General features: G+C 42.8%; 1 protein-coding gene across 3 annotated transcripts in view; it reads right to left on the bottom strand.

Moving 5' to 3' along the window:
• Positions 1-1,091: 1,091 nt before the first annotated feature.
• LOC138760735 (homeobox protein Meis1) overlaps positions 1,092-22,193 on the bottom strand; it is a 234,900-nt gene continuing 213,798 nt past the window's right edge. The window contains exons 11-13 of one of the 3 annotated variants that reach the window (XM_069931758.1): positions 12,238-12,327; positions 11,827-11,922; positions 9,274-9,357 (exon numbers count right to left, since the gene is read on the bottom strand). In XM_069931758.1, coding sequence (XP_069787859.1) covers positions 11,864-11,922; positions 12,238-12,327 — 149 coding nt within the window. In that variant the 3' untranslated portion in view covers positions 9,274-9,357; positions 11,827-11,863. Of the gene's footprint in view, positions 1,175-7,808; positions 9,358-11,826; positions 11,923-12,237; positions 12,328-22,193 lie in introns of those variants that run through there. The other 2 variants (XM_069931757.1, XM_069931756.1) reach the window with 2 other exon arrangements.

The following is a 22,193-nucleotide window of genomic DNA, read 5'->3' as shown; positions in this document are numbered from 1 at the left end:
CCTGTTTGACTTCAGCAAGCAAGAATTTTGGTGCATATGTACATTATACAATGTATATGACAATAAACTTATTGTTATTATATCTAAGATGATACAAAGAGAACCTGGAGGAACTCAACGGGTCAGGCAGCATCCATGATTGGAAATAGTCAGTCAGTTTTTTGCATTGTGACCCTTTATCAAGACTCAATACAAGGTCCCAACCTGAAATATATTCACTGACATTTCTCTCCATGGATGTTTTCTGACCTGTTGAGTTCCTCCAACTTCTCTTCTGCAGTTTTCCGTTTCTCATTCAATGATTGTTTTGTATATATTCTCAGCTCAATAGACTGCCTGTTAGCAAATTCTACTTGCTTAATCTCTACCTCTTCCATGAAGCATCCACATTTATCATGCACTGATTACACTATTGAAGTGGTTGACTATGGTATTTGCTTTTTTTTTTCCTTTCCCATTTACTGTTTCCTGATGGTAATATGAGCTAAAAGATATAAAACAAATTTGGTGTGGTCTGTACAAGATGTGGGTAAAATGGAGTTGGCACACACTGAGCAGAAAAATTCTCTTTCTCAGCCCATGTTTTGATATCATTTCGTAATGCTTGAGCAGGATTGGCTCCCAGAACAGAGAGACAATTTGAGAGCAGAAAAAGCCTGTCATCACATCTCTCCAACTTTTATACCTGCAGACATTTTATGAGAGTAAAAATTAAGGAAATAATTTTACATTCATAAAGAATTACAACATATTTAATGTCTTGCCAATGCCTGCCCACTATTTATTTTCTTGTATGCAAAGTGCTAAGTAGAAAAATATGCCAGGGAAATAGTATTCCTTTGAATATTCCATCTGTTTGGCTATTGATTGTTTTTATCTTCTTACCCAAAGGATTTTGTTGTCACATAATATTTATTGTGGTGAAAAATAACTTTTCAAAAATAATTGAGCTGATCATTTATGTGTTTATAATATCCACAAAAACACATAATTTGCATTAACAGGCAAACTTTCAGTACCTGTTGTTAATAACAGCTCCACAAGATTGTTTTCATTGAAGTTCTCTCCATAATCTTGTCACTGATATTGGCTGTAGATCTCTTGGAAACTATTCATTTCTTCACATTCTTCCTTACATCATAATTCACGGTCGGGTACTCTTCCCAGAACGTCCCTGGATCAAAGAAGGGCTGAATGTCAGTGATTATTATTGGTCTGAAATACAATCTCCCAGAACATGAGAAAGAAAAGGGAAAGAAAATGGTTGTGCTTTTCTGACATTCTCTGGAACTGTTGGTATTACCACAGAGAGCAGGTGGAGGCCGATAAGATCTCACAGGGTGCCTCATTAAAGGCTAACACAGTGACTATTATTGGATCACATCTCATCAGGTGGAGAGGAGCTGAGCTGGCCTAGCATGTGCTGACACCTGAGGCAGCCTCGTCTGCTCTGACCTTGCCAATCAGCTGCCAAGGTCAACCTTAATTCCTGCTGCTGGCTCAAGAAGATCTGAGGGCTGGGGGTTGGGGAGAGCTAAACAAATAGTTAACCACTTACGGGGCTCCCATCCAGCATTGCTTATTCCCCATTTACGAACATCAAAACACCTGGACACCACTTCATACCTAACAAAAGTGATGAACTCAATTAATTGAGGGATGCCTTGCTCCAACGTTGTCAATTCTGTGTTACAATTTAAAGAAGCAAATGTAAAATAATTTAAAAATACAATTGTAAGTTAAATCATATTTAATGATTACAAATGATCATGTTATAGCTTTATGGTAAGATTCTAAGAGCAAGTATCCGATAGCAAGATGTCAATTTAACAGTGCAATCATCCACGTTAACAAAGATAAGACGATTTCGATTTTTTTTTCGCTCTCATTGTAATGTGGAAAGTGTAATGACAATTATTCTTTTGCATTATTGTCTTCGGTTTTTTTTTCAAATGGTTCAACACTCAAAAAGTCCTTTATTTTTCCAGAACGACGCACAGTTCTTACACTCCATGCCTTGAACCATCAGGGAGTTAATGATGTCTGGGTGACGCTTGTTCAAAACCTAAATCTAACTTTGCAATAGCGAAGGGGTTAACAGACAGACAATCTCATTAAAAATAAATCGGAGGGAAACAAGAGACAATGGACCTCAGAAATGTTCTTCCTATGCGCACACTGAAAAGGCAGGACGTCTTCCACAACCAAGCACGAATAGAAGTGGCCAGAACGAAAGTGGGAAGGGACGAATGTAATTGCTTGATAAGGTCAGGGCCAGCATTCGCCCATCTTCAACCTCCTGCTACTTTTCACACGACAATAATTAAAAACGGTGCGCGTGGAAGCTCGAACCTGGTCGCTCCGTGCCTCGCACAGTTTCGTTGACACAACTTGCTACAGAGAAGGGTTGTCACATTTTGCCGCCCATATTTGACAACAACAGCCCAGACACTTCATTTTGCTCCCTGTCATTGCAGCTGTCCTGCTCTGATATGCATATATTAAACCAGCCGGCAGCTCAGGGAGTGAGCATGGGGGAATTAATTAGGAAATTCTACCCAAACCTCGTCAAGTCCTTGCGCGCCTCTTTCTCCAATGGCCACGAACAACTTCATTTTAAATGCCCTTGTTTTATTTGGTCTAAATGCACCCACCCTCCTCCGTGATGGTGAAGCAAAGTACCGTGGCCGTGCTGCGAGGTGATGGCAATTCCGTGCCATCTGCTTTAGTGGTAATGGTGACCTTTGCGGCGCGTTTATTAAGTTAAACCGTTTACCGGTAGGGGGCGGTTCGTGGTTCCTTCACCGAGACTCCAAATTCTCTGGACGATGGCTCTTTTTTTTGTTTGCAAAAAAAAGGGCCAAGTTTATTTATCCGTTTTCCTTTTATTGCCTCAACTGCTCTTTCTGTCTTTTGCTTCTTTGCAAATGCACTGCGGCTTTCCCCTTCTTCCTCATTGACCCCGCTCCGGGTTCCTCCTCTCCGCGCCACCCCGAGTTAGCGCGCTGAATTGGCCTTGTTCATGCCCCACGAGAAGGGCATGTTTCTCCACACTTCTTTAAAGGGGTTTCTCTCTCTCTCTCTCTCCCTTCCCCCCACCCTGTGTGTTCCTGTTTTAAGAGTTTGGGAAAGGGACAATTAAACGAACTAAAGGCTAAATCTACAATTGCCTGGCAATTGCAATGTTACAACCCAAACTGAAGGTAAATTCAAATTAATGAACCAGTGGTGTTCTGGGATTTAGGGGAGACTGATGAACCCACAAATATCAACGGGGCAAGCATATTAGAATTGGTATATCGTTCGATTTATTAGAATCAGATATAGTTTTCTTAAACGTATTTCCCTCACTCCCGTGTCTCCCAACTAAGACTTTTTTTGGGGTAGAGTTTATAATATTGCTTCTGATCGCCTGCTTCGTTGCTCCCAGCAGTTTGATTTACTAATCTTGAATATTTACATCAATAATTGTTGACAGGCGCCCTTCTGGAGTCGAAACGGCAGAGCGTCCTGGGATGGGAATTATTCGCTTCGTAATTTTGCAACGGCAGCCAAGGATCATTGGGAATCGCTTCCTTTGAGAGAGATATATATAAAAATCACTCCCTAACTGTTCCCTGAACGAAATCGCGAAGGCGCACAGAATTCCCAGCCCGCCGTTTATTGCAGGGGCTCTCGGCAATCCAGCGCAATCTCCCAAACAAAACCTGAACTCAGAACAGCCTTCTCCTTAATTAAGAATAAACAACACATTTCCCTTCGTGGCAGCTCGTTTTTTTTAAAAAAAAATAAAATTCGTTTGCAAAGTTTATTTTTAAATTTCGTTTTATTTGTGGCATCTATTTAGAAAACGCAATTTCCCCTCTACTTAAAAATCGCTCGCTTGGAAAATATATTCAGCACTGACGCAAATTCAATCGGGTTTATTTATGATCTTGGCATTTGTCTTGAAAGAAAATAATTTCGATATGCGCCAATTAACGTGAAATGTGAAGGAGTTGTCATCGTGCGGAAGTACACACACACACACACATATATCTATATCTATATATTCAAGAATCAGGGCTCGCTCTGTTTGTTCATAAATAAATTCTGCTGATTGTAAAGTGCAGGAAGCAAATCATTTAAAGAGTTCTTGTTCGTTATTCGACTTTCGGGCCAGGGATTGAAAATCACGACGGCTTTGGCTATGCCGCGGGACAACTTTAAAGAGCGTTCCTGTCCGTGCAACTCTTCATTTCGTTGTGCACTTCCAAGCAGTTTTTCGCGTGCCCCGATAACGGTGTCGGTTCCTAAGGATCGATTCATTCTTCTTTTCCTTCACATGGGACATGTGGAATTGAGGCATTTCAAACCGAGAAGTCGACAGAAACCCGATCTTTGTGTGGAAGATTGAGTGGGGGGGGGGGGGGGGGGGGGGGGGGGTGGTCCCCAAGCTCTGTGTTGTGAGGCGAGGTATGGGCAGATCACCTGTGAAACAACCAGACGGTGGTCCGGCCAGCACCTGAGTATGGGAACGTTGCTTCAACCCGCGCGGGACAGCCTCACCACGAAGACCCACCAGTAAAAAACAAGTGACCAATCTGAAAGATTGAACGATACCAACGTTAACTGAGAAGCTTGTTTCAAGGAATATTTTAACAACCGCCATGCAAATCTAAAATGTATTATTTTTGCCTCAATCGCTGTGTTTTTAAAGGAACATGCACACGTATAGTTAATGTACAAAATTGGATTATATCCAATTTTTTTAAAATCTATGCGTTCCCCTTGAAATTAAGGCTTGTGTAAATAAGCAAGACAGAATTCGGGGAGCAAAGCGACTTTTCAATATGATATAACAGTTACCACAGCACCGAATGAGCTATATTTCTCTCATCCACGTTTCAAATATATAAATTAGATACATCCGAAACACTCAGCCGGCAAATGTATTGTTTATCGTATAGTTTCAAGGAGAAAGGAAAATAATAGAGGTACTACTTTTTGAAAAAGGGAGAGAATTTAAATAAACCATATGACATGGAATTCACTTTTATGTGAGAGGTGAACGTTTACAGCATTTTTAAGTCGTGGTCTTTCGTCGATCATTTACAATCCGAACAGAATTATGCATCGCCAAGGCCCGCGGTCAAAGTCAAAACTTCTATACACCCTGGAAGCAATGAGCGAGGGTCCCTACTGCAACAGAGAGCGGCCACTTTATTTCAACAGAAACCAAACATGAGCCGCATCGACGGCATTAATTCGAGATCTAAATAGCAAACCCACAAGTCACTGAATGGTGCTAATAAGTCTGTAGAGGAAATTTGGGGTGGAGGGGGGAGAGTGTTGGCGATCGGGGGCGGGGGGGGGGTATAAGTACATTGTTAGGACATCAGGCTCCCTTCTGTGCTGTGCTAGCCAATAGCATAAATACATCTTTCTCTCACACGGAACACAGAGGAGAAAGGGAAAGAAATAAACTTGACATCACTGCGAGGTTATGACCTGTTCGAAACGAACCAGTTGTGGAGAAATGACTGTTTCACCTCGACTCGGAACTGCACATGGTGTAAAGAGAGAGGGGAAGGGGGAGAACATTAAACATTCTTTTAAAGTGCACTGTCCATTTGAGTCCTTGCCTTTTGACTTAAACTTAAAAACAAACAACGTTGAGGGTTCTTCTGTTTTTAAAGTCTTACTGGTCTTGTAACCATGTAATACTGAAACTTTTAAGGACTGAATTCAGCTGGTTAAGAGAGAGTGAAAGTGGTTGCTGGTCAAGTCACCGAACGGTGTTGATATTTTGTTTTAGAATTCATTGGAATCACCATTGTGCCTCACAGGTTTCCCTCGCTCTTTCTGAGTCTTCCTGATAGCGCCTTAACCCTTCCACGTCTCCGCCGGGTCTGTGGGGGCGGGCGGTGCTGAAGGCGATTGTTGGGAGATTTGGATACAGATCCCCAAGTACGGTACCGACAGACGAAGGCTCCGTGTTCACCGCTGCCCTCTTCCTTGCCCCTACCGCACAGACCCAGGATTCACTGATCGCCACCCCCTCTTCCTTACGAGATAATGCAATTATAAACATCAATAAGAGCTGCAACGGGAATCATTATCTCCTGACAGTGATAGATGAGGGTCCAGAAATAGCGTGAGCTCTCTCGCTCTCTCTCCCCACCACCCCTCTCTCTGTAACCATTTGCATGCCGGGGGTTGGGACTCTATCACATCGTCAAGGAAACCGATCTTACCTAAAGAAATGGTTTACCGGGGTAGTGTAAATTTTTATCTTCCCATTTTCTCGCAAACACATATTGGGTCTGTCTTTTCCCCAAACCCCCCACCCAGTCCAATGAACTGACTAAAATCCCCCTACACCCTTGAGCAGAACCCGCTCCCTCCCTCTGTACACAAAAGTGAGCGTTACAAATTGTACTTTGTTCCTCTCTCATTATATTCACGTCCCCTCTTATTGAACAATATTCTAAATGACCAGGTAGAGTCAAGACGATTCCTGCACCTGACGCGCAGGTCTGGAGGGAAGGGATGGAGATGGAGGGAGTCGCACTGCTGGAAGCTTGGACAAGAATCTTTTTTCCCCTTTGCCCAAGGGGTGGCAGAGGCACCTGAAGGGAAGTGGCTGCTGTCCCGGGTGAGAGGGCAAAGTGTTCACGGCGCGCTGCAGGACGGGGGGCGCCTTTAACCGGGCTAACTCGTCTCTTTCGCTCTTTTCGACTTCTCTCTTTCTCTGCTCGCCAATTCGCCTTAAGAGGCCGCCCTTGCAGCGCAGCCCGGCCATGTGCTCAAGAATTCGCCGCTCGAATCACATACCACCCCCCCCCCCCCCCCCACCCTTCCTCCCAGCGCACAGCCGATCCCCCGCGGATGAGACCCGGCGTGAGCGTTCGCTGCATTGCTAACTCGAGAACAGCACGCCCGCTCTTCGGAGAGAGAAGCGGGTTGATGGAGGGGGACGGGGAGGGTCTTGGTGTAGCTAGGAAACGCGAAACAGCCCAAGAATACGGCATCTCCACGAGCAAAATGTACTTAACGTGTCCTTTGAGAAAGTGCAATAAGGCGTGAGGAGGAACTAATCTCTGTATTTAAATGTTTGTGGCAATTTTATCTAAATGAATTATAATGCAAGATCATCTTCCGTTGGAGAGCTGTTATTCCTTAAAGACTTTTGACATTCACGTTATGTTCTTTAAATTTCAGCCAGAATCACCATCTTCAGGCACCCCTGCGATTCTGTTTATAAACATCCCGATTCAACTCTCGCAAACTTCTCTATTTAGTGGGATTCGGCAATTAAAAACGCAAACATACACAGATCGCCCAAGTACGGTACCGACGGACGAAGGCTCCGTGTTCACCGCAGTGACCTCTGCTCTATTTATGGAAATATTAGCAACAGTTTTAATAAGCTTTGGGGGGGGGGGGGGGGGGGGGGACGAGAAGGAAGCCAAGAGTTGGAAAGAACTGTACGCAGGGAGAGAAAGCGGTATTTTGTGCTCCATGCAGTATATTAGAATTAAAGAGAAGAAAGTAGTTGACTCCTTGCAAAGGTACTTTTGAAAACAACCCAACTGTCCGAGTGCTGAATACCTACAGAGGAGGCCCGTCGAGTGCCTCCAAACTCACCAGCCAGCCCGCCGGGATTAATGTGCCTGCCCATTTAATCAGCCATTGAAATACAACCCGTGAGTCAGTGAAGCCGCGGCTGTTGTCGCTTTTACCTGCGATTCACCGAGTGTTTCATTGAGTTATTCTGCATTTGCCTGCAGGAAGAGAAAGAAATCGCACCCCCTAAACAAGTGAAATCAGCCTGACAAAAATAATTTTTATTTTATATTCAGATTTCATTATCGCACACAGTTAAGGGAAACGACTACAATTTACTCCGTTATTTTACAATTCAAACCGCTTCGATCAGAACTCTAAGACTGTGTGCGATTCATATTATTCTCAGCTTCTTGATAGAAAAAAATGCTATCCACAAGCATCTGTTTATAACCACAAGGAAAGGCATTAGCTCATCCCATTTAGTACATTTTATGCATGCCAACTCATACCAAACTGCTACTTTTACAAAAATTTCCAATAATACATGTCATTATTTCCAGTCCTTTCTTTGCACAGAAAAAAACAAAATGGATTTATTTACAACGTATACATAAATTCTCCCGGATCCGACCACCGATTAAAGGAAATGCACGCAGGACGATGATGGGGTTTTGTGTGTGTGTGTGTGTGTGTGTGTCGTTTACATTTTGAAAATAAAACCGGAAAATGGTGTAAACATATTGGTTAAAACAAAAATCTCTTCAACCGATCGTTGGGTGGTTAATTGCATCAAACAGAAAGTGATGTATGTCAGCGTTGGTGCAAGGAACATTGAGTCTCTGATGTGACAGTTCAGGGTCTAACAGACTGTCTTTTGGTTTCCGATCTTCCTCCAGTCTCCTTAAGACACTGCCTGCAACAGCTGATTAATCATTGTTGATGGCTGCAGTTTTCCCATCCTTCCCGATTTACATCTGCTTGGGCCAATTCAAATATAGTGAGTAAATGAATTAGACATGCTAATTCAAGCCCCAGGCTAGAGACTGCATGACTGAAATCCTGGGATGGCAGTCTTCTGTCGGACATAGTTAATATTGTTAAAAAAAATCCTGATAATAACAGTTTTCAGTCATTTGCAGGGCATTTGTAAGGAGAGTTGCAGAGGAGGTTAAAGCCTTGGAAACAACACACATAGTGTGGAAGAGAGTTCACATAAATTTTGTTTAAAATCTATCAGAAAGGACATATAATCAGCAAGTACAATACCATGTACAAGTTATAATTAGCACAGTCTTCTCTCTCTCTCTTATCCTCCTATGTGATTCTACAATAGAATTAAACTGAATGTCCTGTCTCCAGGAGTTGACTCTTGCATGATGCTTCCTGAATTCAGGATCCCTGGGAAAGAGTGGGATTCCCAATGGTCCACAGTTGATGTGAAGAACAGAACTCCCGTGTCACTGCATCATAATCAGTCTCTGACCCTCAGGCCAGCATGGTGGATGTTATTTCCCTTCGGCTACTGGGCATGGATATCCATGACTTGTCCTCCCATTGTTGGGTCTCCCGGGTTTAGCATTGTGGGGCTAGATGCTGACATCGGCATTCCAGGGTGGGGTGGTGGTCCTCCATGCATCATCATTGCTGGGTGGTGGGGGTGTCCAGGAATATAGGAATGCATAGGAGGTCCGTGTCGTAACTGGGCAGGATGTGGGGGCATCTGGGGAGGGGTGTAACTTGGCTGTCCCATACTCATCCCCATTGGACCACCCTGAGATACGTAGTCTCCTGGCATACCTTGTAATCCTGCACAAAAGCACATGAAAGAATTGGATGAAGCAGAGAACAGCACAGGTGATCTGAACTTCAGGAGAAATTTCAATGGAACATATAAATCGTCATATAGGAATGACAGACACGCAAAAATATAGCTGATTAAAAGTGTTGCTCAATGTATCTTGCAAACACAACTAGCCGCAACATTACCAACGGGAAAAATGACAAATATTCTAGCCACTGTTAAAAGATCAAATCACTATAAAGGAAACTGTGACCATGCAAATTGCAAATGTGGAGAGCAACATTTGAAGTGGGTTTCACAGTTTGAAATGGAAACCCTTACTTCTGGAGGAGAGCCTTCTGCTGAAATCTGCAGTGGGGTGATTTAAAAAAAAATTCTAATTATTCAGTTCCACTAAGAAAAAAAAGGGGAGAATATTGGAACAATTTATCCCACTGTGCTCAGACCATGGGTCACAACATTTGAAGGAAATCTTAATCAGCCATCATTTTTGTTGCAAAAAAAGGGGAGATCATGACCTTGTAAAAACGATTAAAAATTCTGCTTTATAATTGGAGGGTGGATTTTCTAACAATGGAGCCTGGGTGGGGGGTTGAGGGGATGGGCTGTGGGCCTAGGGTCACTAAACATGCTTACTAAACCATACCTGTGAGGCTGTTTGGCAAATAGAAGCAAATCAATAATGTTCATTAATTAAATCTTTCTCTGTGATCACTAATGTCTGAAAAGCAGAACTTGAATTCAGGCCACCCTTGGCTGAGCTTGGATGGATACAAAAAGAAAAATTGGGGCTAAAACAATAAGCCTCCTGCTTTCTCTGGGCCTCTACCTTCTGCATGGGTTGCCATGGTTGATGGGAACTGACAGGTGTATTGTTTCTAAGAGCTATAAGCTCCATAATCGTCATGGGTGGAAAGCATAGCGCTCTCGCTAAGTAGGTTCAATTGGCTTTGCTTCTGAGTAATGTGGCTCTGTGACTGTTACAAACACCTTGGATTCTGGGCTCAGGGCTGTGTAGCAAACGGCTGCTTAATCTAGCCTAAAGGAACAATTTTGAACTAATGAAAATTGCTTATAAAATATACTGTACCCACAGCTCCATAATCAAATAAGCCGATAATATTTTTGTAATAACCTATTAATTTAATTGGTCATGAAGCATATAATACATCATTTAAATTTAATTGACCTAGAAACTAAGAAACAATATTTAAATTAGCCAAGCTAGAAATTTCCATGGTGAGGTAATAAGTCTGTTGCATTCCTCAGCTCAATGGAATTTTTTCACAGCTAATTGTCAGACTGATCTTTGATTCCACGCACAGCACATATCTAGAATTCATTTGGCCTTGATATATTTAAAATGTTTGCCACATTAGAGAGGACAATGAGAACAGAGAGCTTTCACTTCAGAAACAACCACAAGGAAAGCAATTACGAGCGGCCTTTAGAAAAATTGTGGTGGACAGGAAGGTTCTTTTTTTTTTGTTATTGGTTGATGTGGTTTGTTGTTTAAATGGGACTGAGCGCTTCAGGAAACTGCAAAAAATGGTTAGTTTAATTAAAAAGGGGGGGGGGAATAACACTCATTTATCATCAAGGACAGCAGAATGGAGCAAACTCACAAGGCTTTGCTTTCCTAGGACCAACCATTCAGGATCGCATTAATGATCTCTATTTTTGTATACTCGAAAAGTCAAATCCATTTGTCACACTGCACGTGATGGCATACTTAATTTAGCCATATGCAATTAGCCAGGGCTAAGCTTCATAGCTGCAGCACCCACCTCCATTTTGACGAGCATTTTTAAAAAATTCTATTTTCTGCAGCTTGCCATCATCAAAAATAAAGGCTGCCGTGGTTGGTTAGATAAAAAGAGGATAAATGATAACTCAAGGCTCTAATTGAATATGCAGAGATTTGTCTCAATTCAAATTATAGTCAATGCTTCTGTTATCCTTTGCTTTTGGAACATTGTCTGATTGCCTTTTTGGTGGCTCACAGGTTAGTGTATGAATGTAACTCATGCATCAACTGTGGCTAGACAGATTTATGACACTTTGGGGACATGCTCTTTCCTCTCTCTTGCACTGCTGCAGACTGCTTACATTTTGCCAATCAGTCTGTTGCTATGGTGACGCACTCCCCCCTCTGGCTGGTTCTTGTTTTTGTCATGTGGCCAGCGCTGCGTTACTGTGCACAGTTCCAGATAATAGCGTTGGGAAAAATGTTCCTTAACTATTATATAAAACATACATGTGTACTTGCAATAAGTTTCAAGTCACTGACAATGAACTCAAACATTCATGAGCAGGCACAAAAAAAAATGGACAGGGAGCTCAAGAGTAGTTTGGAAAAGAGTGAACGAAGCATGAAGCTATGGGCGGGAACAACAAAAAGAAAAAAATGTATGAAGAGAAAAAATATGGCTCCTGAAACAAGATGTAAAAACAAAGACCCTATTTGTACTTACTTCCCCCTTGCTTTGCGATTGGTTAACTAGATGAAGGTTACATGTAGTGCCATTGCCCCTCCATGCCCATATTCATGCCTATTCCACTCATAGGTCCTAGAAGGGAGATAAAAATCCAAGAAGATGCCAGAAAATGAGCAAAGTCAAAAAACAGATAGTGCCAAAAAAAGACCCTTCTTTCTTTTAATACCTGGATCTCAGGGTCAAGAGGGATTATGGCTCTCTAAATCGAGAGGAACCATTTCTCCCTTTTCATCATTAGGTGCATAGAAGACAGGCAAGGCAAGGCAGGCAGTTGAAGTGCAGGAGAAGATGAGGGTGATAATCCTGATGAGGACTCTGAATGTGTAGGTGAAGATGTACCACTGGTGAGCATGAAGGACAAATGAACAATAAAATCTAAAACCTTACCAGGTGGCCTGATTCCCATATGCTGTTGGCCATCCATCACAAAGCCTCCCATTGGCTGACCATCTGGGTTGTAGGGTGCACCTTGGCTCACTGAGAATTAAGAACAAATCTGGATATCATCATCTGTCTGCAGTGCTCAGATATCATTTAAACTCTGGAACCCATTGTCTGTACAGAATCCATAATATGAAGCACATGAATGGAGTCTCAGCTCACTAGCTAGATCTTATTAGTCTGTATAGTTTATGCATCAAATTTTACACATGGCTGTTAAGCAAAATACTTACCTGACAGAAAAATATATACTTAACACTTTCACTGCAAGTGACAAATCTTGTATTATTATTTTATATGGACTGTGGATATTTTTTTCTCATTGAATAGGGTAACCTGTTAAGTTATTAATTAATTGGTTAGTAATGGGCAATGCATTCCCCTATATCCACATTGCATAAAGTTAACTGGCGAGTTAGCTATGAAGCCTATACAGCAAAAACATGCATGGTTTATAATCATTTTTATACAATTGTATAAAAAGTTTGCCCTGTAATTAGCTGCTCCAAATGTGCTAGGTTTTCTATTGTACTAGCTCGTCTTCAGAGGCTGTGGGGAGACAATGTGTAAGCCAGGATCCAGGAACATAGAAAATCTCATACAGCTTGTTACATCTGCCCTGGGAATTGCCTTCTGCTGTTGATTGCTCCACCTGCAATCCAACAAAATTCAGCATTGATTCCCATGTTGAGTGCATGGGTTGTTTTGGTCAGATTTTTGGTGGTATTATTCAATTAGTTCCAGTTTTCTCCCAGAGCTCTTTTGAAAGACACTATTGAATCTGTTTCTACTACCCTCTAAAACAATGCATTCCAGGATCTTTATCACTGCCAGTTATTAGACTTATCACAGTCCAATCAGGATATCTCATTATCTTTTCTGCTGCTGTTGGATGCCAATTCTCCCTATTTACTATATCAAATCCTCACGTGACTTTGAGCAGCTCTAGCAATCGCTCTTCAACATCCACTGCTCTGAGACTAACCTCCACATCTCTAAATTAATGAAGCCTCCATCTCTGGGACCCATTTGTCCATACTTGCTCCAAGACCCATGCATACTAAGATAAAGGTCGATCATCTCCAACTTTTCCTCCAGTTATGGCTCAGTTGGGATCCCTCTCATCTTAGGATGAGAATCCTCTGAGATCATTCCCCATCCAGAATCCTAACCACTGCTATCCAGGCTGATGGCTCTGATGCAGACCTGAGGGAATATTGTGTACCCTATTTGGATGAGGCAGTAACAAAGAGTCTGAATGCTTTATCTTGTTGGTAAATTATCTAATGTCACTGTTTTAAAGTTTTCATCAATGTAGCAGCCAAGATTTATCCTTCAATCAACACATCTAAAGAAAACAATTATCACAATATTGCCTGCCAAATTGGTTGCCAGATTCTTAAATTATGACAGTGACTACATTTCTAAAGTAATTCACTTGATGAAAAGGTGCTTTGGGATATTCTGAATGTGGTGTGAAAGGTACTTGTAGTAAAGCATGTGTTTTTTGTTTTAACCTGATACCTAAACATTGATTGAGAAAAGTTCAATGCAACTTCCTTGCTTTTGAACTGTGTCGTAATAATCTTTTTTTTTAATGGCGAACAGCACATTGTGGCTTGAACCCTCTTCTTTTTATATGGACATTGTGCAGAGGTACCAGATAAGCGAAGAAAGTGCCAGATGTCAACAACTGCTGCGGCTTAAAAATACTGAGAATCATTAAAGCTCCTTTTTGAAGTTTTTCAGTGTGAAACAGGTACCACAATCAGAAATACGAACAGGATTTTACTTGAGCTGCACACAGCACTGAGAGGAAATCTTGCATCAAGTCCAGATATTCTAAATGTAGTAAAATCTTTCAGCCGGAGAATTCCTTTGGATGGCATTCCAAAGCCCCAGGTTAAAACAAGCACTGTTTTAGATGAAAGTGCTTGAATGGGTTTCTCCATTAGATGGTTGCAGAGGAGGTCATGGTCAGAGCTCAAGGCTAAATGACATACCATCACCTCTTAAATATCAGGACCACAGTGCCAATTCCATTGCTGATTCAATTGGAGTGGGAGTTGGACATAAAAAGAAATCACCCTGAAATGTTTTTAAGTGTTCATAAAAGTAACATATGACCTTTTTATATTGTTACGGTTTTTTGCTTTCTTTTCAGTGCTGGACATCCTGGAATAAGCATCTTCTATTGGCAGGAAGGCAGGATGCTGCCTCGCTTCCATTTCTCCCTTCTGTCACACTTGAGCAGACGACTGAAAGGAGTGTGACAATAGCTCAATGAAAAACATTCCTGCTGCTTTTCTATTCCCATTTGAGAGAAGGCCAGCTTCCAATCAGCCCAGACATTTTATACTTTAAATTTTTTTTAAAAGTCCCACAAGACCGTGCCGCCCAATTTACACCCAATTAACCTACACCCCCAGTACATTTCAACTGGTGGTGGGAAACCCATGCAGACACGGGGAAAATGTACCAACTCCTTAGAGACAGCGCGGGATTCAAACTTCGATCCTGAGAGCTGTCATTGTAAGGACATTGCGTTCACTGTTATGCCACCCCGGTTACTTAGTATTTTAATATTTCTTGCTTCAAAACCACTGTCTTACAATAAATGACAAGGTCAATGTCTTATTTCTTGAGCAGGCTGAGGTGTACAGAGACGAGCTGGGGGTTCGAAATATGTTGATCCCATTTCTCATACTTCATGGGTGATTTGCTGGGATAAAATTTGGACTTTGCAAACCCTGTTAAAACTTGGTGGAGTTATAAGAAAGGGAGCTGTGCGTTTTCTTTATGAATTCCAGTAATATGGTCCCTAAAACTTTCCTCTTTGACCTAGGTCTTGGGCACTTGTCCTAACATCTTGGTATGTGGTCTGACGTCTAATCTTTTTTTTCAATAATCAGCTCACTGCGATGTTTGAACTATATTAAAGCTGTCATATAAATGCAGTTAGTTGTTGCATCATAGTTGCATGGAATTTAGTAACTGGTGCACTTTATTTGTGCACAGGTGATGAGAGAAGAGTACATGATTTCCTTATCTGATTTCTGAGCCCTGGTTCTGACACATCAGCATGAAGGGGTAGCAGATTAATTCACTGACAACTGACTGGCTGCAAGTGCCACTGGCAATGTCTTGTCAGTGGGAGCCTAAAGGATTACACTTAAAAGGTTAGCAGCTGATTTTTGCATCCCGGTGGATAATTTTTCATTATAATCTTAACATGAAAAATGCATGAATTTCCAGATTTATTTTTTTATTGTAATATAATATTCAATTAGATTTACATGAAAACTAATACATGACAGAAAATGAGGAAGTGAAAACATAAACCACTTGTAGGGCTGGTGGAAAGGAGTCCATCAAATTATATCATTTGCTTCATCACACACGCACGCACAAAATCAGGGATGACCCAACCATAGCTCACAAGCCACATGTGACTCTTTGACATGGAATGTGCTGTGCTTGGAAATATATTGGCTGCAGAAGGGACCAGTGCTCCCAAAGCTGCCCCGCACACTCTGGATCCCTGCAGCTGGACTGGGGGTCCTGGGCTGCATGACAAGGAGAGGGAAGAGGGAATGGGCACTGGAGGAATGGGGGGGTGGGGGGGTCCTGGAATGGTCACAGCCTGGGCTGCATGACAAGGAGAGGGAAGAGGGAGTGGGCACTGGAGGAATGGCCATTGCAGAGGAGCAGAGCAAGCAGCACATACTGGAATCAAGTTTTCCTCACTTGGGCCAGGCCACAGGACAGCAGAGCACTGCCAATGTAGGGAGTGCAGTAGGAGGGCCAGGCAAAGTTGAGGTTCCTCTGCAGGGAGCAACCGGAGAGACCGAGAAGCCAGGGCTGGGCCAGGAGGGCCCCGATAAGGCCTGACCTGCCACAAAGGTGGCGTGTCTGTCAGGAACTCTGGCAGGGGGAAGCAAGATAAAGGAGACGGAGAGGCTGGAGGAGATCCCCAATGAGGCCCTTAAACAGGCACCAAGCTAGGCAGCAGCAGCAGAATGATCTGTTAGTGGCCACGGACATACCCAAGTCCCATTGGATGGGGAGTCAGCACAAAGGTTAATCTGCTTCATACTTTAGCCTCCGCTCCTAGCAGGCACTCTCCCCTATCCTGCCGGTAACTGGGAAGAAGGGAGCAGAGGGTGGTATAGGCAGGAGCAGAGCTGTGGGCCCCCTGGTCTCACCCTGCTCAGCTGTGGACACTGCAATGGTGCAGATATCTGCAGAGACCAGTGGCAGTAGTGTTCCTGAAGAGAACACATCAGAAATAGGAGCAGGAGCTGTCCACACAGCCCATCAAGCCTGCTTCCACATTTAGTAAGATCACAGCTGATCTGGCCATTAAACAGGCTCTTCCTTTCCCCCATAACACTTAATTCCCCTACAATGCAAAAATCTATCCAACTGTACTGCATCTTAAATATAGTTAATGAGGCAGCCTCTACTGCTTCCTTGGGCAGAGATTTCCACAGAAAACAGTCAGGATTTTGACAATATTTGGTATGTTTTTGATTATTGAAACTAATACAAATTAGCAGATTAAAAATTACATAGATGAATAAGTATTATTATGTACATGTATTTCATAATATTTATAACAAAATGTGCATGTCAGTGTAAAAATGTGTATGTAATTTTTTTTAAATCTTGCAGCTCTGAAACATCTGAAGTTTATCATATGTGGCACTTATGGTAGGCAAGTTTGGCCACTCTATATAGATAGATAGATATACAGAGATATACAGTAGATAATTGTATGGTGGCAACATTAGGTCTCTTACATGAGTGAATTGTACATGTTTTCTTTGAAGATCATCAATTATCTGAGGAATCCCACATGTCAAGAGCTTAGCAGAGATATATCTCATTTTATGTCAAATGTAAGCAATGGTGGTTCTTGATATGAATTATCCCATTGCAAAGTAAATTACATCTTTGCATTAAATACTGAAAAATATCACTAGCTCTGACTTACAAAGATGAGAATGCCCTTTTAATGAATTATGAAGTGCTAAATGACTCCACCATGCCTATTATCACATTGAAAACTGCATTAATGTTCAAGCACAGAACAAGACACATTAGATGAATCCCTCACAAGAGAATAGGAAATAATAGGATTCAGCTTAGATATACTGGCTCCAATCATAGACTATAGTTGGGCACAGCACAGGCAGCAGTCAGGTGGTCCATCTATTCCATGTTGGCTCTTTGAAGAGCATGCAAAGTCTCCTTGTAGGTACATCCAGATCTTGGCTCTAATTTTGGTGGTATTTCTGCAGAACACATTGAGAAAAGAAGTCTTGGATTTCTCAGTCTGTGCTGTTTGAGTTTCTTACAAGATATATCATTCGAGCAGCTAGATCAGAGGGATAAGGCTTGGAATTTTATTCAGCGCATCCCAATTCCTCAGCTCAGTCAAGACCCAGGCTAAATAATCTGGAGTGATGTGGGTCCCCAGTATAACAAGAGCAAATTGCTCTGATACGGACATTTAATAGCAACCCCACACACAACAGTTCTGATCAATGTCATTTGACATCAAGCCCTGGAAAGAGATACAAGGGGATGGGCCTAAAAGACAATTGCAGAGATTGTGCAAAATTCTTAGAATGCAAAAGGAAGTAATGGAAAGACTCTGGGAAAGAAGGTGCGGGTTGCTGAAGAGACAGTGTGCAAAGAGAAGCAGTGGAAATCTACAGCCTAAATTGGAAGAGAAGATATCTCAGAGGGTTGTGGAGCTGGAACTGCAGGAATGGACATTATCCTCATTCACTGTAAGAATACAATGCTGGAGAAACTCAGCAGCTCAAACAGATGCATAATGTATCTTTATCTTTGCTTGACCTGCTGAGTTTCTCCAATATTGTGGTTTTATTTCAACCATGGTGACTGCACAGTTTCATGTTTTGCTTCTTTCCTTATTCACTGCTCAAGCTACTGAAATACCTGGTGTGACCATCTGGCTGTAAGGAAAGGGAAGGAAGTAGTGTACAATGTAATGCATGTGCCGGGTGACTCCATGTACATTAAAAAAAATTTAGACATACAACACGGGAACAGGTCCTTTCAGCCCACAAGTCCATGCTGCTCAATCACACCCAAATGACCCATAACCCCCCAGTACGCTTTGAATGGTAAGAGGAAATTTGAGTGCCCAGAAGAAACCCAAGTAGACACGGGGAGAATGTAGAGACAATGTGGGATTCCAACCCTGATCACTGGCACAATAGCAGGGTTGCGCTAACTGCTGCACTAACCGTGCCAGCTTTATTTTATAACTTATTTCTGACCTGATAAAACACACCACAGTTAGTGTTGGAAGCTTTCGATGAGTGCAATGCCAGCAGCTCAAGGACTCCCTGGACTAACTGCCCCTTTCTGCTAGCATTCAGAACTTTGAAGTTTTGTTTTTGCGTCACTGAATGGCATATATGGTTTGTTAATAGTCAGAAAACTCCATGTGCAGAAGCCACTGAGCTAGAACCAATATTTGAAGAGCACACCAGAGATACACCTGCAGGCATTATTGTCACTCCCCTTTTCACACTTTTAAAAGAGCTCTGCGTTGAGAATGCAATCCTTTTGTTGATGTGCACTATCGTTTCAGGTACATCAAAGAGAGAAAGTCTTGCATTTATATAATTCCTTTCTTGGCCTCAGGATGTCCCAAGGTATTTATCTCCATCAAAATACTTTTGAAGTGTAGTTACTCTAGTAATGTAGGAATTTAGCGATGATTGTCGAAACACAAGTGATTTGGCAGTGGGAACAATTTAGTTTATGACATTTTTCATTCCTTTCTTTTTCCCACTTTTCTCAAAGATAATGGGAAACTGGAAGCAATTAATTAATCTGAAATATAAATTTTGTTTCCATCTCCATAAATACTAACAAGACTGCTGAGTATTTCTGGCCATCTATCACACTCTGTCCCACATGCTGGAGAGACTGGAAGGCAGACAAAAAAAAAACTCAAAACTGAGTTAGAAGAATTATTTGTTAGCCAAGTATATTTAGGGTTATGGAATAAAAATAGGGGTTAAGGTACAATTGAACTATTATCCACCTGTTTACGGAGTTGAATAGTCACCTAATCCAATGTTTCCAAAATGTTCATTGGGCTACATTTAACAGGAGATGGTGGTTGCAATGATTAATGGATATGTTTTCCCTTTTTCTAATGCAGGGACACTGAAGTAGCTGCCCTAATACTTGCTTGAAATCAATTTGTTCAACATTGACTAGGGCTCAGACCTGGGGCTTATTTGGTCTGTACAGTAACTTACAGCCTTAATTAACAGCTATCAAAGGGAAATAAATGGAATTTGTAAACAGAAAAATAGCTCAGCTTAAATAAAGACCTAGATGATATTGAATTGGAATATGTTGACAGCTTTCTGCATGGTGAATCAATGAAAAAACTCACAAAGATCAGCGTGTACAGAGCCGTTGTCATACCCACGCTCCTGTTTGGCGCCGAATCATGGGTCCTCTACCGGCATCACCTACGGCTCCTAGAACGCTTCCATCAGCGCTGTCTCCGCTCCATCCTCAACATTCATTGGAATTACTTCATCACCAACATCGAAGTACTCGAGCTGGCAGAGTCCGCAAACATCAAATCCATGCTGCTGAAGACCCAACTGCGCTGGGTGGGTCACGTCTCCAGAATGGAGGACTATTGCCTTCCCAAGATCGTGTTATATGGCGAGCTCTCCACTGGCCACCGAGATAGAGGTGCACCAAAGAAGAGGTACAAGGACTGCTTAAAGAAATCTCTTGGTGCCTGCCACATTGACCACCGCCAGTGGGCTGATATTTGCCTCCAACCGTGCATCTTGGCACCTCACAGTTCGGCGGGCAGCAACCTCCTTTGAAGAAGACCACAGAGCCCACCTCACTGACAAAAGACAAAGGAGGAAAAACCCAGCACCCAACCCCAACCAACCAATTTTCCCTTGCAACCGTGTCTGCCTGTCACGCATCGGACTTGTCAGTCACTAACGAGCCTGCAGCAGACGTGGACATACCCCTCCATAAATCTTTGTCCGCGAAGCCAAGCCAAAGAAGAAATAATTCCCCTATTTACAGTGCCCTCCATAATATTTGGGACAAAGACACTTTTTTCCCTTCAATTGCCTGTGCTTCACAGTTTTAAATTGTAATTATATGTGAATTGTTTGATTAAAGTGGACATTCCAGATTTTATTCAAGGTTTTTGGTATACATTTTGGGTTGAACAAGTAAAAATTACAGCACTTTTTATACATTTCTGGGCACTATAATGTTTGGGACATTTGGCTTTGCAGGTGTTTGTGAGTACCAGGTATGCTTAATTGCTTCATTGGTGCAGTTATAAGAGAGTTAGGCTTGCTTCTAAGCTTTTGATCACCTTTGTTGTCTGTAGTTGCCAATTTTCTACACGAGAACCAGAGTTAGAACATTGAACACTACAGCACAGTACAGGCCCTTCAGTCCTCGATGTTGTGCTAACACATATATTCCTTAAAACAAAGTACTAAACCCTCACTACTTCATAACCCTCTATTTTTCTTTCATCTATGTGCCTGTCTAAGAATCTCTTAAATGCCTCTAATGTTTCAGCCTCCATCACCATCCCTAGCAATACATTCCAGATACCCACAACTCCCTGTGTAAAAAAAAAATTACCCCTGATGTCTCCCCAAAACTTTCCTCCCTTCACTTTGTACATATGTCCTTTCATGTTTGCTATTTCTGCCCTGGGAAACAGGCGCTGACTGTCCACCCGATCTATGCCTCTCATCATCTTATAGACCTCTATTAAGTCTCTTCTCACCCTTCTTCACTCCAAAGAGAAAAGTCCCAGCTCTGGTAACCTTGCCTCATAAAACTTATTTTCCAATCCAAGTAACATCCTGGTAAATCTCCACGGCACCCTCTCCATAGCTTGTGTCATTAATTCTTTTGAGGAAAGTAGTCATTAGCCATTTTTAGGTGGAATCGCCTGGAGAATGCAGCTCCGGAGCAGACTACAGTGTCTGCAAAGGGATATCAAGGTGGCAGCACTGAAGGAGGTCTTCTGCCATCTGAAAGGTCTGAAGTGGGGAGAGGGACCACAGAGCAAACACTTGCTAGAGTCTGGGCAGGGACAGCCGTCTGACACCTCGTCTCCCCATTGCCTGACAGCTCACCTCCCCGCTGCCTGACAGCCCCCTCCTTGCTGCCTGACAGCCCCCTGGCACGGGACTGCAGGGCTGGGGAGTACAGGACTGGGGAGGCCGGTAGGGGAGTACAGGTCTAGGGCGGCCGGTGGGGGACTGTGGGGCTGGGGCAGCCGGCGTGGGAGTACGGGGCTGGGGCAGCCGGCATGGGAGTACGGGGCTGGGGCGGCCATCCCTGAGAATCCTGACATCGAAAGCTCTCACCTTTTAAATTTACCCGGATTTTGTGGGCGTGCATAAGCCCCGTAGTCCCCTGCTGGCCGCCCTAGACCCATAGTTCCCTGCCAGCTGCCTCAGCACCCTAGTCCCCCACCAGGGGACTGTCAGGCAGTGGGAAGGTTAGGTGTCTGCAGTGAGGAGGGTAGGTGTCATCAGCGGGGAGGGTGGCTATCAGCAGGTCACCAGCTGACTGTCAACAGCCTGCCCACTGCTAGGCACCTGAAAACTGCTAGCAGTTTTGCCTGAGAGCTGCTTTCAGGTGCAACAGGGGATTCTTGGAGCAGGATATTATACCTACAGAAGAAGGGTTAGGTAGGTAACCTGGCTGGGTTTTCCACTTTCAGGTGGCCACCCGACAGCCACATAGGAGTACAATAGGCTGCTTTACAGTTGGGTATTATGGCCACCTGAAAGTTGCTATTGAAATATCTACACCTGCCACCAGTGTTTCTGATC

Source organism: Narcine bancroftii, chromosome 4 (genome assembly GCF_036971445.1).
Source record: "Narcine bancroftii isolate sNarBan1 chromosome 4, sNarBan1.hap1, whole genome shotgun sequence".
NCBI lineage: Eukaryota > Metazoa > Chordata > Chondrichthyes > Torpediniformes > Narcinidae > Narcine > Narcine bancroftii.
Note: the sequence above shows the minus strand (reverse complement) of the source record. Positions and strands in the feature narration are given on the sequence as shown.